The sequence below is a fragment of the Pempheris klunzingeri genome, chromosome 9, assembly GCF_042242105.1.
Source record: "Pempheris klunzingeri isolate RE-2024b chromosome 9, fPemKlu1.hap1, whole genome shotgun sequence".
Classification (NCBI taxonomy): Eukaryota; Metazoa; Chordata; class Actinopteri; order Acropomatiformes; family Pempheridae; genus Pempheris; species Pempheris klunzingeri.
The window spans coordinates 8,741,354-8,766,152 of NC_092020.1; the positions used below are offsets into that span (position 1 = coordinate 8,741,354).

The 24,799-nt window shown below is 42.1% G+C and overlaps 1 protein-coding gene across 3 annotated transcripts in view; it reads left to right on the top strand.

Moving 5' to 3' along the window:
• Positions 1 to 23,729, top strand: part of LOC139207243 (storkhead-box protein 2-like) — a 78,972-nt gene extending 55,243 nt beyond the window's left edge. For all 3 annotated transcript variants that reach the window (XM_070836903.1, XM_070836905.1, XM_070836904.1), the window contains exons 2-4: positions 7,565 to 7,717; positions 16,356 to 18,744; positions 23,456 to 23,729. In XM_070836903.1, the coding sequence (XP_070693004.1) occupies positions 7,565 to 7,717; positions 16,356 to 18,744; positions 23,456 to 23,660 (2,747 nt within the window). In that variant the 3' untranslated portion in view covers positions 23,661 to 23,729. The remainder of the gene's footprint in view (positions 1 to 7,564; positions 7,718 to 16,355; positions 18,745 to 23,455) is intronic.
• The last annotated feature ends 1,070 nt before the right edge of the window (positions 23,730 to 24,799 follow it).

Genomic DNA, 24,799 nt, shown 5'->3' on the forward strand with positions numbered 1-24,799 from the left:
GGGTAGCAATTATCTGCAGAAAGACAAAACGTACCTGTACACTGCTGAGTCAGTTCCAATAATTCTTTTTTACTCCATACAGGCCTGTTCCAGTCTGGGTCAGTTGATTGATTGATTGATTCATTGTGTGCAGAAATGGGCACAAATACATCGAAAATTATCTTGTTACAAATTATAAATACTTGCTCATCAAAATGTATTTAGATAAAATACAAAACACTGGTGTGAAAAATGTATTCAATTAAAATACAAGTCATTTGTAATTTGAAAATACAAAATTGCAGTCTACACAAACTAATGTCACATTTTAGTCTTAGTCTGTTCAGGTGTGTGAGAGAAGTACCTGCAAGTTGCCACAGCCATGGAAAAATTCATCATGCTAGCAATGGTAGTTGAGTAGTTGAATTATAATCTCAAAGAGTTTAAATTAAATACATGTCTGTTAAGTCACCTAAGTCGAATGATTTAACACAATGGTGGTTGACCCTAAGTACTATTCCTAAGAACAAGAAACAAATTCGGCATCAAAACCATCAACGAGGACACTGTATGGAACTCTAATAAAGTGAGATCCCAAAACACCTGCTATTACTGCTTATTGCTATAGATGCCACCAAAAAGAACAAAACTTAGATCTTCTAGATTGAGACTTCAGGCTACTTAATTCAGTCAACGTGTCTGGATAAACTGAGGTTGCAGCATGATGGTACCTTAAAAACTGTTGTGTGTTCACTACATTTACATACATTTTGTATATTTGCACTATATTTTATTCTTGTACATTCTTTTTATTTTGTATTTTTGTACATTTGCATTATATTTTGGTATTTATTTTATTTTTTAACTTAATTTATCTTTTTCCTTTCACTGTAAATTTTTCTGAATGGAGCTGTTGTGTATATGCGGATTTCCCCTTTGGGAGATGAATAAAGGTGCATCTTAAATCTTGAATAGAGGAGAAATAAAATAAGAGAAAAATAACCTAAAACCAGAGATGTATCACTACGGTTCAGAGCCTCAGATCAGGAATCGTGCTGAATGGGCACAGTAACAAACTTTAGTGTCATTCTCTAAGATTTTCTTACATGCAATACCTGATTATTTTGATACATACCCTTATCTTAGAAGAAATGTGCACCCAAGCAGCTTCTTTCGTCAAGCTACTGGTCAGAAAGAACACAAATGAAGTACTGTAGTTGACAAGGCTCACATTGATGGACCCAACAGGGCCTGTCATGTGATTCACTTGCATTTAGCCAACGACTACAATCAGACTTGGATAAAAATCTTATTTGACAATAAAATGTCATTAGATTATGTATTTTAAGTCTTTCTAAAAGTATTTTGTTACTAATTTGATCTTAATTTTTTTCTGTCCAGAAATGATATAGTACAAAATACGCATTTTTTATGTAAATAAATGTTTTAAATAGATTTAATTGAAATACTGCCCACCTCTGATTGTGTGTGATTATGTTAAGATTTCAATCTGAAGTTGTCAGACCCCGTCACTGCCAGTCATGATTTTTTAAACATATTTGATATTTGCTGACATTTGTACACTGCCAGAACTCCAGTGAGTGAATTGTGGCTCATCCAGTCTTTGTAGGTTTCAGCCATGCTAGCATCTATGAGGCTGAAATTACCCACAGCAGTACTTTTAGCTAAATACCAACATCAGCACATGCCATTGTTAACATGCTGATGTTAATAAGAAATATTGTTTACCATGCACATCATCTTAATATGTTAGAATGCTAACATTTGCTAATTAACACTTAACCCAAAGTACAGCTGAGGCTAATGTCATTAATTATGTGGGTATTAGTTTGGTTACAAACCAAAGTATTAGAGAAAGGGATCATCAGAGTTAATTAAACCAATATTGAGGTGTACCTAGTAGAAGTTGAAATTGACAGACTGAAATTCCACCCCAGAGCCATATTGCTAGCAGTGGCTTAAAAGAAAAGAAATACCGTACAGTTATCTTTGTTCAACTCTGTACTTTAAATGTAATGTTGGTGTGATATTTCCATGGTATTGATTGATCAATTGATTGGTATTGAGTGATCAATTCAACAGGCTTTATTGGCATGACGTCTAATTTGTGTTGCCAAAGCACAAAGAAAGACAACAAAAAACATGTGAACAGCAAAATGAGTAATTAAAGATTATTGTAAAAAGGAAAAAAAGAAATAGGTAGAATTCATAAAATAAGAGTAAAAATAATGAACACTTGCTGTGTCTGAGCTTGTGAAAGACTGGAAGTGTGTGTTGATGTTCTTGGTGTGTGTGAGATCACTCCTGACAACTGGTTGATGAGTGGGCATCGTTGTCCTCCACCATTTTTGGAGTTTGATCCATATTAAGGACTAAAAGGCTGAATGTCTTTGGTGCTTCTACATTGTGCATAATATTTTTTAATCCATCTATTGTAAGTGAACAGATTTTATGGCACAGTCCTCAACTGCTGTTGTACTGTTAGTGTTTCTTGAATTGTTGGACTTCTTTTTAGTGATGTCATGGCCCCACTGTTGTAATAGCAATAGTGGCAAAAAGCCTTAAATAATTGCAAGAGAAACCAATATCAACCAAATAAATAGGAGAAGTAACCACAGAACTTGTAGGTATACTCAATGAGGACAGGTTCATACAAGGTGTTGTCCCACCATGATGAAAAAAAGTTTTTCAGTGGGGGTTCAGTGTCTTGCCCAAGGACACTTCGACATGCTGACTCACAGGAGCCGGAGATGGAACCAGCAACCTTCTGATTGCTACTGTGTATGTGTTTGTGTGTAAGGCTTTCGGTTTAGTGTTTGATCAGGAGCTGGTTGCACCAACAGGGCTTAGGCCTGGTCTTAAGCTAAGTCAGTTGTAACTTACTGTTGTGTACTGTTGTGCGTTCTAAGTCTGACCTAATAGTTATGCTGGTTGTGCCAACAGGGCTTAAGCCTTCTTCTTATGAAGGTTAGACGTAAATCTTAATGTCTTATTTGTTGTAATGCTGGACTGCTTGGCAGTCAGTATGATCTTGTGCTGGCTGTATAGAGTTTATCATTTCTGTATATCAGTGTTCATTAAAGTTCCATTTTTTTCTCTGATTCTCCATATTGTTGCCGTAAATGAGAAATTATCGGCAACAAAATTAGGAAGATAGAGGGAGATTGATAACATTGTATCCTAGCAAACCATGGTGCTAGACAACAGCCACTGTGGTGTTGGCATTCACATTAACACGCATCATTAAGATCAGTTGGTGCAACTGACCAGTTTTTAGAATGGACTTTAAGTCGGTTGCACTAACCAACTTAAGCCCAGCCTTAACTACGTCCAGTCTTAATGAGGTGCAGTCATGTGAATGCCACAATGGCTGTTGGCTAGCACTGTGCATTGCTAGACTACATTAACAATCTCCTGCTGTCTGTCAAATTCGTACCTGATAATTTCTCATTTGTGGCAACGATATGGAGAATCAAAAAGAGAAAAGAAAACTTCATTGACACGGGCAATTTACAGTCGCCAATTAACCTAACCTGCATGTCTTTCAACTTAGGGAGGAAGCCAGAGTATTCGGAGAAAACCCATGCAAGCACAGGGAGAACATGCAAACTCCAGAGAGAAAGGTTCAAACCACAAACCTGCCAGCCGGCAGATTTGCATCTGGAACCTTTTTGCTGTGAGGCAAGAGCGCTACCCACCGCACCACCTTGCTGCGAATAGGAAATGTAAAAGTTTAGAATAGAGATATTTACTAAGGTTCAGAAGACCCAAACTCAGATTCACTAGACAGGCAGAAGTGACGACAGCGACTTTACTGAAGGTTAAGGCAGAGAATAGCACAGTCTGTTCCAGAAGTCAAAACCAAGACATGTCAGAGAACAGGCACAGGTCAGAAATCCAGATGAGCATTCAATCAGGAAGATATGAAGCACAAACAACGATCTGGCAAAGAACAAGACAAATTGACTGGTATGAATACAGAGGGTTAATAAGCTGACGAGTAACAGGTGAGTGGCAGACTGAACAGGCTGACAGCTGATTGGCAGACAGATGATGCAGGGAGAGTGGAGGGAAAAACTGGCAGGTGCTGACTAGAAGATGAGCACAAGGCTGTGTGCAGGAGGGTGGGGTTTAGGAGCAGGACACTGGGTCCTGGAGGCATACAGGCCCTGGAGGGATGGCAGATTGCAGCCAGTCACCTTCTCAGCAGAGCAAATGATATGCTGCAGTATGCTGCGTTCTTTGGCAGTGGCAGACAAGATGTAGAGGATGCTGATGGAGGATGGATTAGACAAAGGTGTAGAAGTGCACCATCATCGTCTTTGGCAGGTTAAGCTTCCCCAGCTGCCTCAGGAAGTACATCCTCTGCTGTGGTTTTTTTGTGAGGGAGCTCATCTTGAGATCCCACTTGAGGTCATGGGTGATGGTGGTACCAAGGAATCTGAAGGACTACATGGTGTCTCTCAGGGTGATGGAGGTGGGTGGGGCTGGCTTTCTTCCAAAGTCCAGCAACAGGTGAGCAAATGGTTGATCTCCAACAATGAAGGTGGTGCCATCTGCATGTTCAGGAGCTTGACAGACTGGTGACTAAAGGTGCAGCTGTTGGTTTACAGGAAGAAGAGCAGAGGGGAAAGAATGCAGTTTTGATGGGAACCAGTGCTGGTGGTCCTAGAGTCAGAAATGTGTCCCCCCCCCCCAGAAAAATCTGTAATTGTTTAGTCCTGTGGTCCCTGGTGTATGGCAACAGGGATGATTGTGGCGGTCTTAAATCAGGCTGGTATGTGGCATGTCTCCAGTGAGGTGTTGAAAATCTCTGAACACCAAGGACAGCTGATCAGCACAGTGCTTCAGGATGGATAGAGTCTAACCCATCTGTTTTGTGGGGGTTCTGCCTCTTGAAAAGCCTGTTAGCATTGTCACTGTGGTAATGGAGGATGAGGTCTCTGAGGTGGGCAGCAGTGGAGATGCCCCAACCACTGCTGTGGTGGGGGAGGTGGAGCTGGTCTCGAACTGGTGGATGAAGTCCCCGTATGATGGTATCAGGACTGTCCTATTGTCTTTCAGAGAGGCAGTAAAACTTTGTCAGCTCATTGGCAGAGTAGGGGCTGTAGATTTGTAGTCGGTGATCTGTCTGAGCCGCTTCCAGACAGAAGTAGAGCCACTGGCTTAAAACTGGTGTGGACTCAGAGGGCCGTTGTTCAGCTTCTCGCACTGCCTTTGCTGAATCTGTACTTTGCCTCTTTAAACCTGTCTCTGTCCCCTCTCCTGAACACGTCCTCCTTCTCTGAGCTTGACTGTCTTAGTGTGGCTGTGAACCGTGGCTTGTTGTTGTACCTCGCTGTGGTTTGTGTTGGTACACTGCTGCACAGCTACCCTCACAGGAGGTGTGATGGCACAGCCTTTGATACTCATCCAGGCTGTTGGTAGCGGTCCTGAATACATCCCGCTTGGTAGAATACAGACACGCCTGAAGATCCTCCACAGCTTCACTGGTCCATTTCAATGTCCTCACAACATGTTTACAGAGCTTAAATTCTGTTTGTATCTAGAGATAAGGTGGACCATAATGTGGTCAGAGTGACCCAGTGCAGCACAGGGGATGGCATGTTAAGCATTACTTACTGCGGTCTAACAGTGATCCAGAATGTTTTCCTTTCTGGTGGGACATTTAATAAACTGTAACTGTATTTTGGGAGTTCATGGGTGAGATTTCCTTTATCAAAGTCATAGAGGATAGTAACTAGGTAGTCCGGCTTGGTCAGCACCACACACAGTATCTTGTGTGCGAGCAACTGACAGTTTATCAAAAAACTCCACTTGGGTCATTATTATATCGTTACACTAGTCACTGTTAACAGATTCCTCCACCTTTCTTTTTGCTGCTGAGTTCTGTGTTGCGTTCTGTGTCCCCTCTAAAAAGCCGGAAGCCTGCCAGCTGCTGCACAGAGTCCGGTATCAATTCACACAGCCACGTCTCTTTGAAGCACAGTACGAAGGATGAAGAAACGTTTCTGTTCTTCCCCAACAGTAGCTGAAATTAGCACAGTTTCCCAGTGAACGCACCTTAGAGAGGACTATTCCAGGTAACGCACCTTTGACCATAATGTCCAGTAATTCCACAGATGAGGCAATGAAAGTGGGAAATAAATCTTGAGGGTTTACCCCTGATGGTGGTGCAACTGGTCTATGGAGTGCATGTTCATTTGTATGTTTACTGCACAGAATTCAATGTGACTTTGCAATTCAAGTACAACAGCTTTTGGGACCTGGGTGGACTTGTGAAATTAGACTCCACCTGGTGTTAACGTGAGCTATCCATCATATTTGGACGAGGAAAAACAAATGTTAATGCAGGTGTAAGTCAGGGATGGGTCATGATTTTTGAATAGTGGTTATAAAAAAAATCAAATCATTTCTATGACTGTCTTGTATCAAAAATATATTTTCCTTGATTTTACCGGTGCCTGGTATCCCCTCATTCCTCTGTTGGGTCTCTCTCATTACATATTTTAAGGTTTACGCCCTTTTTAACACAGAGATCACGCAGTACTGCCTTAGAGAAGACCTGCCATTGAGCCGGTGTTGCTTTTTTGCACTGAACTAAACAACTACAATTGTTAACAAAGTTATTTTAGATACTGGTAAAAGAGGTGTGACATGCAGCACAACAGTATCTGCATTTAGTAGCACCCCGTCCTGCAGGTTCACTTCTTTTTACACACACTCCTTTTTCGCTGCTGTGTAATGGAGACCGGTAGTTCCATTACCTTATGTGGTTCATCACAGCTCGTATTTGTATGTTTCTACTGTGTGATTGATAGCAAGCTAGCTGAAACTGCCAGTCAAATAATGAGTGCTCACCTCTTCGTGGTTGTGTCTTTAGCAGGGGGCGGAAGCAAAAGGCGGAGCTGTGTCCAAGCGCCCGCTCAAGAGCTCCTTTTATATTGTGTTTTGTGTATATTTAATGTGGTATGTGGTTGTAGTCCCACCTAAGTGGTTTTGCCTGCCTAATTACCTGCAGCCATGAGGGCATATAAGGCAGCCAGATGCTTTTAGTTGGTGTTGCTGTGTCTCATGGTGTCTTATGGTGACTGGATGGAAAACTGCATTTCACCTCTGTCTCGTGCCTCTCTGAGTGGAACTTAAAGCTACCGCCGGTCAATCCGATATGCTGGCTCAGAAGCGAAATAACATTGACCCCCCCCCATTTTACCTTTTTGCTTTTATACAAATGGAAAGGCAACAGGCCTGCCTTGCAGAGTAAAGGGGGCATCAGTTTCCTCCAGAGTATAACAATAATGATATTTATCTTGGAATGGTCTAGCAGTAAAAGAAACATGATTCATCACTCGAACTTGTGTGTGTGTGGGATTTTCTTTCGTTTAATTTAATAACCCAAAATTATTGTTTGGGTATTTTTACAGACAGGGGATGCAACAGAGGTCCCCAGCCAAACAGCCGGGCCAACCATATAAGACTGCACAGTGTTTATATTGTCCTACTGGTTCTGTAGCATATTGTAATCTAGTATCACTCAAAGTAACTGATTTCTGTCTTTTTGCAGGTGATGTGTCACCCATCAGTATGTCCCCCATCAGCCAATCACAGTTCATCCCTTTGGGAGAGGTATTGCTATTGGCTATCTCTGCTATGAACTCCGCCCATAAACCTGTCACACAGGAAGCCCTAACTGAACACCTGCAGACATGTTTTCCAGGTAATACCACCTCAGGTTACAGATTCAAATAAAAACTAGGATTATGTTCAATGTTTAATCAGATTGAATGTGTTTATTTATTATTGGCATTTCATATGCAAATATATAAAGGGCTCACAGTGAATATAATGTTTACGTTCCTGTTCCTTACTGTAAGTTATCTGCTGGATTGTGTTTTTATTTTGTGAGAAATGTTTTACCTTATAGCTCACTCCAGTTATCTGATTGCTGTAGTTACTAGTTGCAGTACTATTGCAGAATTGTGTGGTGTTAAAACATAATGTTACTTATGATTTAAAGGTCATGGACTTGGTGTGCAAAGGCCTTTAGTGTGCCACCCGGACCTACTTGACATATTAACACATCAATAATATAATACTTTCCAAGGAATCATTCTTCTGTTATTTTGATATTTCATTTAATTGCTAATATTTCTTAATATAATACTTTTTCTTACATTAAAATGTTGTTGAAGATGTGCACCAGCACATGATTTGGACCCAGTTTTGCATTGATGTAAAGGCTGAATATGTAACATTTCTCTGCCACGAGCTGATGATGTAATAGATTGTCTTATATTATTTCAAAACGAAAACCGTAACCATGGACAGTGTGTTAGCATTAGATTTATTTAAGTACCCTTCTTAAGTACAAGTATTTCTATTTTCTGTTCCATTACGTTATATTTCTACTCAACTACATCTCAGAGGCAAATATGGTACTTTGTACTCTACTACAGTCAGCTTTAGTTACAGATTAATTCCGTAACTGATTTTGTTAAACAGAATCAAATTAACAATACAAAGTATAATTAACAAAGTATATATATTATTATATCCATGAGGCTTTATTGGTCCTCAGAGGGTTACTTATGAACTACTCAGCTGTATGTAAAGTAATATATAAAATATGTATAAATACATTAAAATCAGCTAGTTGCAGCATTAAAATGAACACAGTGTTCAATAATTATAATCCAGCAGTATACGATATGTTGTACCTGTAATAGAATATTTACCATTGTGTGGTATTACTACTTAAATAGAATATCTGAGTACTTCCTCCTATATTGTGCCTCAGCAATTTTGGTTGAAAGCCGTGTTTTTTTTTTTTTCTTCTTCACTGGCTCAGATCTCTCTCTGCTGTGCTTTCATCATCAGTGTTGTCTGAATTGAGCACCACACTCATCAAGCATTGTGTATAGGGCGCCCAGTGCTGGTGGAACATCATGCACACTCAAAAGAAATTGGTTGTCCCACTCTAGAGCCCTGTCCCTGTCTACATGCACGCTGCAAATGTAGTCGTTGCACATGACCGGAGTCTTCTACAAAGCTAAAGCTAGCTAGCTAGTTGCATAAGAAGGGCAGAGAAAATGTGGCCAAAATTTGGCTCATGTTTCAGCAACAGTTGTGAGTTACCCAGCATGAGGCACCCACCCACTGAGCAAAGGGACAAGACAGCTGCGTTTCTCAAATTTGTGTATAGCGTGTTATAGAGTGTCGGGAAGTGAGCCTGCCTGGTAGCACAAAACACACCCATCAAGCTGAGTGACCAGTAACTCTGAGCCAAATGTGGCTTTACGCTTTGTGATGGCTTCTGTGCTTGGTTTTATGTACTTGTGGCATTCAACAGAGAAGTTTATTTGATAAACAGAAAAGCTAAGAGAGGTTGTCAGTCAACGGATGTGTACAGAACAAACGAAAGAGCCGGTGTTGTTGTGGTGGCGTCTGGTCTTCTCATTGCTGCAGTGGATTTGCACTCCATGCAGCACATGTTCGTATATTGTGGGAGAATGGCTTTGGAGGAGAGCTTGAAGGGAGAGGGTGGGGAGTTTTCGGTGGGACGTATGGCAGTTTTTCCAATGTTGCAGACTTTGTCTTTAACACGTTAGCGAGACCGTTGGAGTGGTCTTATCTGAACTTAAGAAATCCTGACTAAAACTGTGAACTGGAGTGGGTAGCTGTGTCTGTGTTTAGAATATACAAGAGATTGCTTGTGTCTTTGATTCAAAGGCTGTCTCACTTCATTTGTCACCTTGCTAGGTAGCTTGCTATGATAAACTTGAAAAGACAGATGTTTAATTTTAGCTTTCATGAGTTGTACTCATTAATCATGTTGGTGGAAAACCTACCTAGTTGGGAATTTTTGGCCCAGCTTAAAGATTTGAAGTGGCAAGACGTGACTGATGCCGTAATGTCAGTATGCAGAGTTTTGCGGACTGTAGACACAAAAAAAGGAAAATCTAAAGTGTCATTGTACAGTTTGAGTAGTCTTTTAATCATGATGCTTCATTGTCATTGCCATACAGACTGAACAGCAGTGATGCTGATATTCTTGGCAGTTATTTTAAATTTAGAACAGGGTTGATGCCATGATGACTTTGGACTCCAAACTTAGAGAATTCTTCTTTTAATTGTTGGTTAATCTCATTAATATTTCCTGGATTATTCTATTAGTTGTTTGGTCTATAAAATGCCAGAAAATTGTAGAAAATGTCAGTGCTTCCCAAAGCCCAAGACGGTGTCCTCAAATGTCTTGTGTTGTAATGTCTGCAGGGTCCTGAGTAGCTGTAGTGATACGTGAATTGCTGTTATATCTGTGGACACAGCATCCATGGATGAGTGGTTGGGGTCATAGACATTAACATTGTGATTACTAGCGTATTTGTTGAGGTGGGTGAATTTACACATCATTAATGTGGAAGGCAAATATTTACAGCACCCCCCTCCACATAAGAAGTAACAAGCGTGCCTCCCCATTAAGAGAGCTGCTGTGTTCATATACGTACAAGCACAGCGCCGATCGTCGATCCTTCTGATAAACCCTGAGCTTCATCAGAGCTGTCCAAAACATTTTATTTCAGAGGCTGAAAGTTTTTCTGTTTCCTCTGAGAGTTTCCTCTGGCCTGTCCAGTTTATTACAGTTTTTAGTTTTGTAGCTTAAATGTCCCACAGTATTTGTTGCAGTGACATGGACACATTTACATTTACTGAAATCAGCCTCTCTAATCTAAAGCTCATGCTACTCAGCGATATTTAAAAGGAAAGACAGCATACAGAAACCGGTTGAGCTGAAAATGTCCATGTGCGGGTTTCTAAATTGGAGAAAATAATTCCTCCCGGTGGATGGCGGTGGATGATTTATGCGTTATAATCCACGCATCATGCTTCGCAATCGTTCTTAATTACTTTATCCAGCCATGCCTCTCACCAGCCACACCGAGGTACTACAACAGTTTGCCTCGCAGTCTGTCATTGTACAGTTAAGGGACAAGGGAGCTCACAATATATAGTATACATCCGGGAATTTCTCGTCCACACAAACAAGCACAAGCACTTTTATAGTGGACGTAATTTGATCAGTCGCAGTTGCTCGTAAAGGATTACATTGCAGTCTGTTTCGTGGCTGCTGGCAGAGACAATCTACTGGACCAATTCCAAGACTTTTCTTCTACTTATTATGAATCCAAAATGTGTAACTACCATCAAACTATTAACATTTTTTGGCATTGTGTAAATTTGGATTGCACCTTATGGATCTTTCTATATTTTGTTTATATTTGCAGTCTTTCCTAGTTTTACTGCAACTGCTAGTTTCCCTTGGGATACATAAAGATCTTATTTTATATTTGTAATAACAGAACCTTTACAGGATGAAAGCCTACGGTACATTAATTCCATCTCTTCCAGCTGTTAGGTTAGTTTTAAGTGTAACACAGTGAGCAGCAGAAGGTTACTGCCTGTGTTTGTATCAGTCAGAGCTTGCTAGTAACTTAACTAGTAACTGAGCACAGCAACAACCACACTTGAGGATCTATTTTGCTGTCTTCTGTGTAAAGATCCTTTACCCGTTTTACATCGACAGGTACCCCCCTAGACACATTGTGTCAATCAGCCAGCTTTTGAGGTGTTGGCAGGCTTACTGTCTTAACATGATAGGCTAACTATTTCCCCTACAACCAGTCTTTATGCTAAGCTGGGCTAATCATATCCTGAGTGCAACTCTAAAATTTCCCCAAATGTTCAATGTTTCCAGAACAAGTACAGTGATAAAATCAGTTCCCAGGATAGAATATTGGCTGCACAGTCACTGGAATGGGTACATACTTGTGATTAAAATAGTCATTGTTTGCAGTTGGAATTAGTGGATTCATTGATTATTGATTATTTGGCACATGCTGCTCCTCACCACAGTCTGGTGTTGGTTGGTAAATCTGTAGATTAATTTTACATCATCATTCATCTGCTCAAAGCAGCAAATTTCCCAGACAGTTTCAAGTGATGTTTTCATGTGTCTATCCAACTGTCCCAAACTCAAAGATATATTGAGTTTACAATGACATAAAATAGAGAAAAGCAACAAATCCTCACATTGGTTGAACTACCATTTAACCATCTAATTACACTTTAATTATTAGAAATAAGCTATTTTCATGCCACTCACCCTGAAGACAGAAGGTGAATCCACCTACAGATGCAGACACCTAGAATTGCAGGCTGGGCCATGATAAGGACCTGACAGGTCCATGGCGGATCTTCGCTGGGCCGCTGCTAGGTATTTAGCCAAAATATAATTCCCCTCAATTACATAGCAAACACACTGCCCTAACCCAAGCACACCGTGTGAGGAAAGAGGAGGAGGGGGGAGACTCCCAGTGGGTGGGAGTTGGCTCAGAACTTTTCCCCAGCTGTCTGGCAGCTGAATGCTCTTCTTTTGGGAGTAGTGAAATGTTATGTAAATGCACCCACCGCTTATGAATACATGATTCTAGATGATAAGAGTGTGTACAATTTCAGTAACTTACCTGTCACCCATACATTTTGTTAACACAACCAAGACATGCTTTTTGCATGATCCACAGAGAGCAATCAGATTATATGGCAACACTACAGATTTGTTCATTAAAACAAAATATCAGGAGGCTGTATGTGACCATTGCTAAATATTAAACTACCAGTGAATCAAGTAGGCCAATTACCAACCAAGAGGGATCACTGGCCTTAAATGTTAGAGAACATCAATCCTTATGAATCAGATTCAAAGCAACACCACAAAACCCTGGAAATATGGGAATTCAAAGCAGAGGATATGAATGGCCCATACATGAATTATAATCCATCTGCAGTTGTTCATGTTGGATACATACAAATGTATGTTGAGGCACTCCAGTGTTTTTTTTCGCACCGAAAGATGTGCAAAGCAACTCAGTGCGCCAATCTTGATCCATTATCCAAGTTGTACAATGAAAATTGAACAAGGAAGCTGAGCTCTGTAAATAGAGACGGCTTGCCTTCAAACATAAATAGAGTAAATAATGTCCATAATTCGTAACTGTCATTCACACAGTCATAGTTCTGCCACTTTCCCACAATAAATGGGATCCCACAATAGCTGAAATAAATAAATAGCTGCCAACATGATTGCATCTAGCTATCTATCTATCTAAACTAAATTGCTGTTAACTCTTTAAAATAGTTTACTGCGTTGTGCGGAGACTATATCTCCTGCAGTGCCGAATACTCTTTCTGATGAGGTTTTTTTTTTGCAAAAGACGACAACAGTGGTAAGTCCACCTCTGCTTTCCATCATTGTAGTGGGTGGTCATTCAGGGGCAAAGAAATCTGCTTTCTGTACCACATGATCTCCTCACTGGCCATGTCCCTTGAAGCCGGGAGTGATAAGGTGCACTGTGATCGTCACTTATGAACCTGTGGCATAAGACGTTATTGCCACTCGTTCAATATTGGAAAGTTCTTTTTTACTTTTGTTCTTTACTTGGGTATAAAACTCAGGCACCTATTTGTCGGAGAGGTGCTGTCTACTTGGTGTCTTGTGCCTTTGCTGTAGTGTGTTTTCCATATTTATCATAACTACACTGTAAGGTCTGAAGTCCTTAACAATAAAACAGGCTATAGATGCAGTGATTACCATGGACTGAGATGTGGCTGGAAGAAGTTTTTAAGAACTGCGTCTTTATCTTGCGTGTTCTTGCTTGTGCTAGCTGTGCCATCTCAAAAGGTGCATGTTCAGATTTGTTACGGTGCTATGTACTTCTGTTCTACATACTTTACAAAAGGTTGTCAGTCTGGATCTGGAAGTCCCACAGGATCTAAGTTCGGTCATTCTCAACCATTTAAGGAAGTGTCTTCCATCCTGGCCATAGGATTTTCAGCCCATACTCAGCGCAGATGTGCCTGTAGATTATGCCAGCCTCTTGCTTATGGCATTCCATTAGTTGACTTCTCAGGACCTGCCTTACCCCTGGCTGTGGCTGACTTCTTTGCTGCCTCCTTGTGGTTCCCATTGGTCAGTGCTGTAGATCCTGGTGATGTGGATCAGTGCGTCAGTGTCTCACTCATTCCAGGCATACAGCTTGATGTCATCCATGTAGGAGGGGTGACTGATGGTAGCTCCACTGCAGATCTGATACCCTTAGCCACTTTTTGAGATGATTTGGCTAAGGGGGTTCAGGCATACGCAGAACAGCAGTGGGGATAGTGCATTGCCCTGGTATATGCTGCACTTGATGGTAACTTGTGCTATTGGCTTTGAGTTGGCCTCCGTGGGAGTGGTTTTCCACAGCTCCTTTGCTTTCTTGTAGTCAATCCTGGCAGTGCACAGGTTGGTCTGCCTGGTTTTGCAGTCTTTGATGACAGCTCCATCGACCTGGTAATGCTACCAACCACGGGGTAGACCCAAAACCCAATTCAGGGATTATACATTTAATCTGGCCCGGGAAGACCTCAGGATCCCCAAGGATAAGCAGGAAAATATTGCTCGGGAGAAGGACATCTGGAGTGTCCTGCCTGACCTGTTGCCACCATGACCCGACCCGGGAGATAAGTGGTAGAAAATGGATGGGAGAATGGATGGATCATCCTCAAAAATACTACATAAAGTAGTGGTAGTAGTAGAGTTGGAAGCCCTGCAGATGTAGTGTACTATTCAGGATGTGCTCACCACGCTTTTGGTAAAGTACAGTGTGATAGATCTGTTTTTGTTCTGTTGAGAGGCAGCAAAATCTGTTTTTTTTTCTTTTTTTGGCCAGAGATATTTGCCAGATATATTGACAGGACCAAAGTTGGAAATCCCCATTGTGGCAGTTAACCAGCACTCTGGTGCATTCTGCCTGTCTCCTGTAAGTCTCATAGAGAGTTGCTGCTCCTTAAACTAAAAGCTCTGTCCAAAAGTTTGAATTGTTTAATGTTCAGAGGTTCCTGCCTGATGAGTGTAATCAGAAAGTTGGACAAATATACACACATATAAGTATCCTTCATAGTTTACACACCCACTTCCTGCTCCCTCTTTGACTCACAGTTACTTTAGGCATTCAAGATCAATAGCTCCACAGTACACCAACTGCTTTCAGTATACCAACCAGTATGGACCTGACACTCTCACAAACTGTCATTCACATTAGTCTCATCATTAGGAGAGAATGGCTGCTACAAGTTTTCCCCTGATTCCAGTAGATTGAGAGCAAAAAGTGTGCTGCTTCATGTTTCCCCCTTACACACAATTAGATGTGTATTACAGTGTGGAAGCATGAGTGTGTTTCTGTGTTGATGTCAGGATTAGCCTGTCCTGAATCCAAAGCGGCAGCTTTCAAACACAGCCTGCCTCTGTCTCCAACTCCTTTCCTCAGCTCAGCCTTCTTATCAACAAGATGGAGAGGAAAAAGGATGGACACTTGTGTGGACAGTGTGTGTGTGTGTGTGTGTGTTTGTGTTTGTGTATTTCTATTTGTGCAATCTGTCTGTCTGCATGGGGTTGCATCATTCTGGTTGGCCTGAAAGGCTGCTATGATGTAACTGGCAGTAATACCTTCAGACTGACAGAGGGAGAGAGAGCAGGAGATACTGAGAAAAGAGAGAGAGAGGTTCAGGGAGGGGAGAGAAGGGAGAGGAGACTGGGGAAATGGAGAAGAAGCAGAAAGGCTAAATGTGAAATAGAGGAGAAGAAAATGTTAGGAGGGTTGACGCAGCTGCCTGGATATTTGTGAACAGGTTGATACAGGTTCACAAGCCTCATCTGATTCCCATAAATAGCTGCTTCCATTCTACTGATAGTGGATGATTCAAATGTTTTTGATGTTTTGCGTCATGTGCATGAGGTAGAGTCAGGGCGAAGATGATAATGCAGGGAATTGGTTCGCAAAAAACGTTCTATGTCTTAACACAAGAACGGCTGCAAAATCTCTTCAATCAGAATCAAACGTATTATCGTTGCTTCTTGATTTAAAAAAGAAATCAAATTACATCAATCACTAAAATGGTTCTGTTCCTCACGTTCGTATGTTCGTACGTACTATGCATTAGTATATTTTTGAATAGATTACTGCAATTCCCTGGTCCTAGATATAACAAACCAAACCTTCAGCTGCTTCAAAATGCAGCAAAAATGATTCTTCCTGGAACAAAAAACTTAAGCACTTAAGCACATAAGCACCTAACTGCATTTCCTTGTGACCTTGTGAGCTTTCTCAGTGTACTTCAGAATGATCTAATGTGTATGAAAAAGCTATACTTTTCACATAGCTTTTGGATTCAGCAGATAATTATACCTTTTTCATCATTGAAAAGAGATGCTGTGTGAAATGTCTCTGCTCTAACTGTTTCTTGTCTCTGATTTTGCACAGGTGTTCCCACGCCAACGGAGGAGGTTCTGCACCACACGCTAAGTATGTTGGTCCGTGAGCGAAAGATCTACCCGACACCTGACGGATATTTTATCGTAACCCCTCAGACTTACTTCATCACTCCAAGCCTAATTCGAACCAGCTCCAAGTGGTACCACTTAGACGAGCGATCCGCTGACCGACACCAGCAGCAGCAACATCAGAACCAACAGCAGCATCAGCAGACGCAGTGCACCTCCCCTCTCTCTGGCACTATCACTCCATCTGCTTCTGGAGTCGTGCGAGATCGAACACATCAAAAGTCAAGCCAAAACCAAGGTGGGGGTGGTGGGGATTCCTTTTACAACAATTTCCGCGGAGAAGACCCCCCTAGCCACCACACCACCCTGCAGCGCAGATCCCCCAAAGACCATCGGGAGGCATACTCATCTCCACACTCCCCACAAACGCCTCCGCAGCAAGCAGGAGGCAACACAGAAAAGAGTCGCAGCAGTCTTGGGTTCCCCTTCAAGACGGACACACTCACTAAGCACCGAGGCGGGGGAGGAGGAGGAGGAGGGGGATGTGGACCTGGAGAGCTAGAGAAACAAGCAAGTGGAGGAAGCGGTACAGGAAGTCGGAAGTTTGGTTTGAAGCTGTTCCGTCTGAGCTTTAAGAAGGACAAGGCTAAGCAGCTGGCCACATTCTCTGCACAATTCCCCCCCGAGGAGTGGCCACTCCGCGATGAGGAGGTGCCCAGCCAGCTGCCACGCCATGTAGAGATGGAGATCATCCGCAGAATCAATCCTGACCTCACTGTAGAGAACCTCGCCAGGCACACAGCAGTAATGAAGCGTCTCGAAGAAGAGCGTGCCCAGAGGAGCAAAGCTTCGTCAGCCAATCACAGCTCCAGGAGTAGGAGAAGTGGGGGTAGACACAGGAAGCAGTCTCAGACCAAACTCAGCCGCTCACATAGCAAGACGAGAGTGTCCCGTGGTGAGCCAAGCGACGGTTCCCACTTGGAGCTGGCCGACAGGGACTACAGAGCCTACTCGTCCTCACTGGCTCGGTCACCGAGGGAACATGCCCTGGCCATGGAGCGGCAGCGGGCCAGACTTCACCTGGCACACAGCAACCCCAACATTCTCGACTCCTCCCACCTACCTGTAACACCAGAGTGGGATGTGTCTGGAGAGCTTGCCAAGCGCCGCACTGAAATGCCTTTCCCAGAGCCAAGCCATGGCCCATCAGCCCACCACTCCAAAGTCCACCGCTCACACTCCCACACGCAGGAGAGAAAGTCCAGGAACGAACGCAGCGGCAAGGCCAAGGAACGTTCCAGATCCATGGACAATTCTAAAGGACCACTTGGAGCTGGGTTGATTGGACCACCTGATTATTATGACGACCGAAACCGGTACTATACTGACGATGGCACCCTGCGAGTCAATCAGAACACCTCTCACTACACCACTCCCCCCTCAGCTAAGCTGCCTGTGGAATCCCTGGGGCTGGATGGTGGCAGGAGCTTAGAGAAGAGTAAGAGCAGGGACAGCATGCCAGCATACTCACCCAAACCACTGTCCACATCTATCCCTCCTGATGATTTTTTTCAATGTGGTGGTTCCTCTGAGGCTGTTCTCACAGCAGCAAATCCACTGGGAACTGGGAACAAAAGTAGCCATGATGGATTAAAACTTGGCAGCACTGACAGGAAAATGGACAGACAGACACCCTATATTCTAGAAAATAAGGAGGACTTGTCAAAGGTGGGACCCAAGGGTGGCAGCCTGCCTCCAATACCTCTCTCCATCCCAGACCCCCCCCTACCTAATGGAAGACCTCCACACAGTGTCTCCTCTGGTCAGGAGAAACGCAAGGAGATCTTTAGTAAAGACACACTCTTCAAACCTCCTCCTAGCCTCCCCTTGCCTGGCTACAGCTCCCTGAGAAAACCCACAGCCCTAGCCTCCTCAACTCTTTCCTCATCCTGTGATGTACTTGATTCCCAGGAGGCCTTTGATGCTCCCAAATCTCTGGTGGCCACACCATCTGCTCACCAACAGGGGATTGAACCCACGCCCAGTGCAGCAGAGGCCTCCTTCGACTACTACAATGTCTCAGATGACGATGAACTCGAGGAGGGTGGGGCTAAAAGTCAAGGAGAAGACGATAAGCCCGGAGGAGGCATTGTTGGGATGGGAGGTGGTGGAGCAGGTACCATGCAGTGGCTACTGGAGAGAGAAAAGGAGAGGGATCTACAGAGGAGGTTTGAAAGAACCCTCAATTTCCCTGGTGCTAAAGAGAACCTTCAAGAGCCCAGTCAGAACCAGCAGTCAGCCCACTCTGCTAGACTGGACAGTATGGATTCCAGCTCGGTCACTGTGGACAGTGGATTCAACTCACCACGGTGAGAACGTATACATTATCCATATATACAAACTGTTCTACCTGATAGGGTCCTGGTACTATATAATCACATTCACCACTCATTTATTTTTCCATTTATCACATGCAACAGATTGTGTTGTGGGATTGTTTGCAAAAATTAGTAAATGTTTGTCCTTGTAAGCTTTAATTTATATTTAAGTAATTCCTCTTTAGTTTTAAGGACTGCTGGTGATGATTTATAGCCCCGATGACTCACAATAATACTGCAGACTGCAGGTGACACATGCAGAAATAAATCTACTTTTTGCTGTTTTATCAGTAGATTCTCAATGGACAAAAGCTGGGTCAGTCCATCTGAAACGGGCTGTCAGGCTGTCACATCTATGTCAGGAGTCAGCACTGAACATCATTAATTGAGTCTGAATCCAGTATCAGATTCACTCGTCGATGAGAATCATTTTGAATAATAAATAATTTCAATATTTAAAGGTTAGATATTTAGTATTTATATTATAAAGTTTGATATTTTAGTTATAGATAATATAGATTTTAAGTTATTGATATTATAAAGTTTGATATTTAATAGTTTGCTCGATATCACTAAAGAGAGATAGGTGACACTAAAGAATTATCATGACTTTGTGTAATTATTCACACAATAGGAATTATATTATTATAGAAATTGCAAATTATGCGGCAGCTCGCAAAATCTTCACCTCTACTTCACCTCTCCAACTGCCCCTTCTGGTCACTTTTTTCATAACAAACTACATCAACAATATATTTGATTGCTAAATTCCAAGTAGAAACAGAAGTTCTTCATCCTGCATCCCCAAGAGATTGAGCAACATTGTTGCCAGAGCTGCTGACACCATGGAAAAGTTGAGAATTATTAGTTATTGTTGCATCTCTGTGTGATAACAACCAATATCACCTTTACAAATGCAAAAATGTGAAGAGGACATCAGATATACATGTTTATTTCTCTAATAAAACATTTGGGATAGGAATTGATAAGATTTTATTGATATCAATTCGGCCACACAAGATATGTATGTGAACAGATTAAGCCTTCATTGCACAACATGGTACAAATCCAAGCTAGCTTTATTAAATATTAGGTCTACAAAACATGACGTTTGTGGTCAGAACTAAGATCCAGTCAGAGCTTTGATCAGGCAGCGTTTCCCATCAAGACCTTGGCTTTGCAGTTGTCTATGACATCAAGACAAGTTGGACACAACTTTAACTGGCGTGCATTGTGCAGGAGTATGTGAGTGAATGCTCACAACTAAAAGGATTCGTAAAAGCATTGCTTAACATGCAAAAATGTGAAAATAATGTCAGACAACCTGAAACCTCAAATGCATTGTAGAGCTCTGCTTTAAAAACTTAAAAGTAAAACTGACAGAATCACCTGTTGGAAAAGCTGAAAAGAAGAGCCTAACATTTTAACATTTGAATTGTTTCTGTAGCTGAAAGTATAGTGGCCAGCCAACAAAGTACAGAGGAAGAATAAATCACAAAAGGATTGCTGAAAAAGCAGAAATGGGAAATTAATTGCCAGAATTGGAAGCTGATCTGCATTATCTAAACCAGCTAAGAAGCACGAGTGTCCTTAAAGAGCTAGCTTCAACATTTTAATGGTTTCTGTAGCATAAAGTAAGCAGCAGTTGACTAAAAAACTTCAGGAAGTAGAGAAAAGTGCAAAGCTTTGCTGAGAATGCAGAAATCTTTATTATTTATGAAATTCAGGTTTTGTCTGTGGCCCCCAGGTATGCTCCTGTTACCATCCAAGGCCTTTAGTTCTGAAAATCCTGCCTCATCCATGCCCCATAATGAGTGTTATCTGGTGGGGCTTTTATTTTCAAAATCTTGCCTTGTATGTGGTTACAGGTAAGCTCTAGCTTTTGTTACCATCAGAGCGCCCAGCTCCTGTTAGCTTGTTGGGACTTGGTGTGTGTGTCACTGAACACTACAAAAATAGACTTGAAGCTTAGAAAAACATGGGGGATCTACGTGGAACGCAGAAATGACTGATGTGCTGAAGATGTAGATGGATTTGTATTGTTAAAGTGAAGAGTGATGGAGAAGTCAGTGTAAAAAGTCCAATATTTGAGGTTTTGCTCACAGAAGTCCATGGTTCCGTTTGTAAAGGGCCAATAATCAGGAATGATCCTTTCTTCTAGTAAGACTGCCATGTATCATTTACTTTTCACAGCAGCATTTTCTCCAGGAATTCACTATTTCTGCTTAGATTTTAAAGAGGGAAACTCCTTCCACTGTACCCTATTTTCTCATGAACGTGTCTGAGGAGTTGAGGCGTGTGATCGTATGTAGGTAGGATACCTGAATGTTTGGCTTCTGATGGCAGAGTAGATTAATACAATCTACTATCAACTCTTGTCTTGTTTCCTGAAGTTGTCCTGAAGTAAGGGGGAAAGTTCGTGAGGAGGAGGAGTGAAAATCTTTTAAACTGTGGTAATTCATAAAGCGTAAAAGTTTGAATTGTGTTTGTTTGATTAAAGTCTGTAGTTGAAAATATATTGAAAGTCTTAAAGTAAAGTAAAAAAAAATGGAAACAAAGTATAAAAGGTTTGGAAAAATAAGTCCCCCTTGTGAAATATTGCTCAGCAGTAGCAGCAATATTATTGCTAATATTATTGTTAGTTTTAATAGTAGCAGGAGTATTATTAGCAGTAGTACTAGTAGTAGAGAGAGCGAAGCTGAGGTAGGTAGACAAACTGCTGGAGGTCTAATCACCATTAGCTGCGTTCTAGAACCTCTGTTTTAAAAGTCCAATTAGTGGTTTTGCTCAAAAGTTTCTGAGCCAAAGTATCACAAGACTGAATGAGACAGTTGAAGGGCTCTATTGTTGCGTTGATGCAGGAAATTCAAAACTGATATTTCAAAAACTGTAATAGCTCAAAGTCTTGTGACCCATTTAGTTTAAACGAAGTCCAGCTGAAAGTATGTGGAGGTAATAGCATTTCAAAGTTGAGTAAGTTGAGGAGGATTTCAAGTTTGTGCTCACAGGCTTACATTGTGGAAAAAAAAAAGTTAAAAACAGCTGAGTATTTTAAAAAGTATGAAATGTATAAAAAATGTCCTGAAAGAGCTGAACATTATTTGTTTGAATGGTTTGCAGAAGTAGTAGCAAACTGAAAACTGTACAGAAGAATGATAAAGTTTGGGATAACAATAGTGTAAATGCTGAATGTAATAACAATGATTAATAATAATATTGCAATATCTAGAGTGTGAAAGCTGCTAATATTCTTGGGCATGAGTGCTGCAACCGCCTTCTTCAAATCCCACTAGAGTTTTTCTATGAGATTCAAGTCAGGCGACTGTCAGGACTTTTACTGAAGCCAAGCCTTAGTGGACTTTGAGGTATGCAGGATCATTGTCCTGTTGGAAGGTCCAATGACACCAAGCTTCAGTTTCCTCACAATCAATCAATCAATCAATCAATCTTTATTTATATAGCGCCAATTCATAACAGAGTTATCTCAAGACACTTTCCATAAATAGCAGGTCTAGACCAAACTCTTTAATTAGAGAGAGACCCAACCATTCAGGAATTCAACATGAAGGATTCAAGAATCCCCACACGAGCAGCATCACAGACGGCCTGACATTTTCTCCTGGTTTCTGTTTCCTGATACTTGATTAAATCCACGTTGCCCTCCAAACGCTGCAGGTTTCCAGTGCCAGAAGAAGCAAAGCAGCCCCAGCCATGCTTCACTGTAGGCAGGGTGTCTTCATTCTTCCTCCTCCAGACGTACTACTGATCCATAGACCTGAAAAGTTCCAGTTTTGTTTTATCAGAACAGAATCCCAAAACTTCTGTAGCTCATTTATTTGAGCTTATTTGAGCCGACTTGTCTTGTGCCTTTGGGTCAGTAGTGGTTACTTCTTGAAGCTCAGGCATGGAGGCCTTCAGCTTTTAGTATGCTCCTTACTGTAGGAACTGAAACCTCAGTGTCTGCTGCCACCAAGTCCTGCTGCAGGTCACTGGAGGGTTTTTGTCCTCCTGCCTCCTCAGAAATCTGGTTGGAGCCTGTTGATAGCTTCCTCTTTCTGCCACATCAACGTAGTGCAGCCAGTGTTCCTTTAGCTTTGACCTTACAAACTATGCGTCCAGCAGTATCTCTAAAAACAGTCAGTGCCTTTGCTATCTTTTCGTAACCTTTTCCTTGTTTGTGCAAAGCAATGATCTCCTCTCTTAACTCAATGATTCTTTTCACTTACCCATATTTCTAACATGCAACCAAACATCACTGTGAACAAACCTCTGGCCAGTCCAGGTATTTGATGTTTTTTTTTTATCTGAAGCACACCTGATGCAACTAACAAGGCCCTTGATGAGCTGCATCAGGTGTGCTTGAGACAACAGCTGATTTACAAACGAGTGCTCTTATGATGATATTATTCTATTCAGGGGGTTGAAGAATCATTAAAAGTGGCATTCTGTGTTGAATTTGGAGAAACCACCTGTAATAGTAGTTGTGTTTAACACTGCTGAAAGCCATAACACCTACTTTGCAATGGGGATTGAATACTTTTGAGTGCAACTGTAAGCAATCAGTAATAAGGATCGGATCAAGCATTCTGTGAAGCATCCTTGTTGTCCTTTTCCTCTTGTTTGTTTCCAGCAGAAGTGGAAGCTTCAAGCAGTTCCTTTGTTGTCGTTGTTGTATAATTTCTCATTGTGTGTGTCTCTGCAGAACAAGGGAGAGCTTAGCATCTAACACCTCTTCCATAGTGGAGAGCAACCGTCGGCAGAACCTGGCGCTGAGCCCCGGCCACCTTGGCACCACTACTGGCAGTGGTCCCCCCTTCTCCTTCCGCGCCATCCCAGAACCTGCTGGCACCCAACCAGAGAAACTTCAGAAGCCCAGTGCCTGCCTTGCATCAATCACCAGCGTCTAGGGGCAGAACCAAAGGCTGGGTGGAGTGCCGGGTGCAAATGGACTGGGGCTAGAAAATAAAAATCTTACCCCCAAGGACTGTTACATCTTTAGACTGACAGACTGTCTGAATCAGTGGAGCTGCTACAGGCCCACTGTGGAACTATAGCTGTTAAAACAAACACACACACACATACACACACACACACAGATTGATGAATACGAACAGAGCAATTTAGACCACCAGTAAACTGCTCTCTCTCTCTCTCTCTCTCTCTCGCTCTCGTGCACACACACACACACACACACACACATACACAGACTCTGACACATCCACACCAGGCCACTGGGCCAACTCTGACCATGTCATTCTACAGCCTCTAGTTTACACTGCTGTTGTGTTGTTTCACTGGTTCTTGTGTGTGTGTGTGTGTGTGTGTGTGTGTGTGAGTGAGAGAGTGTGAGTGTGTGTGTGAGTGAGTGTGTGTGTATGGGGGGTATGTTTATATAATCTGTAATCTCAGGTCATGTTATTTCCACTCCCATTCCAGCTGCTTCAGATCAGTGTATCTCTCTTGTGGTGTCTCTTGGTATTACATCGGGAACAGATACAGCTCTGCTGGCTACCGTTACTGATGGTGCACACACTTACTGATCCAGCTCATGCTCACTACTCGTCTCTGTTAGCCCCTCTCTGAAAGTCACCACTGTCAGACACTCTGTAAGGCAAAAAAAAAAAAAAACACCCTTGACCAACACAAACACAACGTGAGGTGGTGAAACAGTCAGATTCGTAACCTGTAAAGAAGACTGTTCTTACTCACACACTCTGCAGAATGAAGCTTATTACATATTGTAGCTGTCTGAACACTGTTGCTAGTTTCACCAGCTTTTAAACTGTTGTCAGATTTATGGACAGCTTGAAGTGTGGCTGCAGGGAAGAGATTTCTGATTTAGACTGTTTAGGCTTTTATGGAGACAGATCTTCTTTTTATGTTACCCCTCATGCCCATGGTATGCAACCGTGTCATATTTTAGTTCCATCACAGCTGCTAGAAACAATCCTCCACCATTCTAGCCGGTGTGCCGGCGTCTACTGGATATTCGATCTTTTCTCCACTCTTACTATCGCAACAAACCGGGTGTGTTGTGTCCAATAAA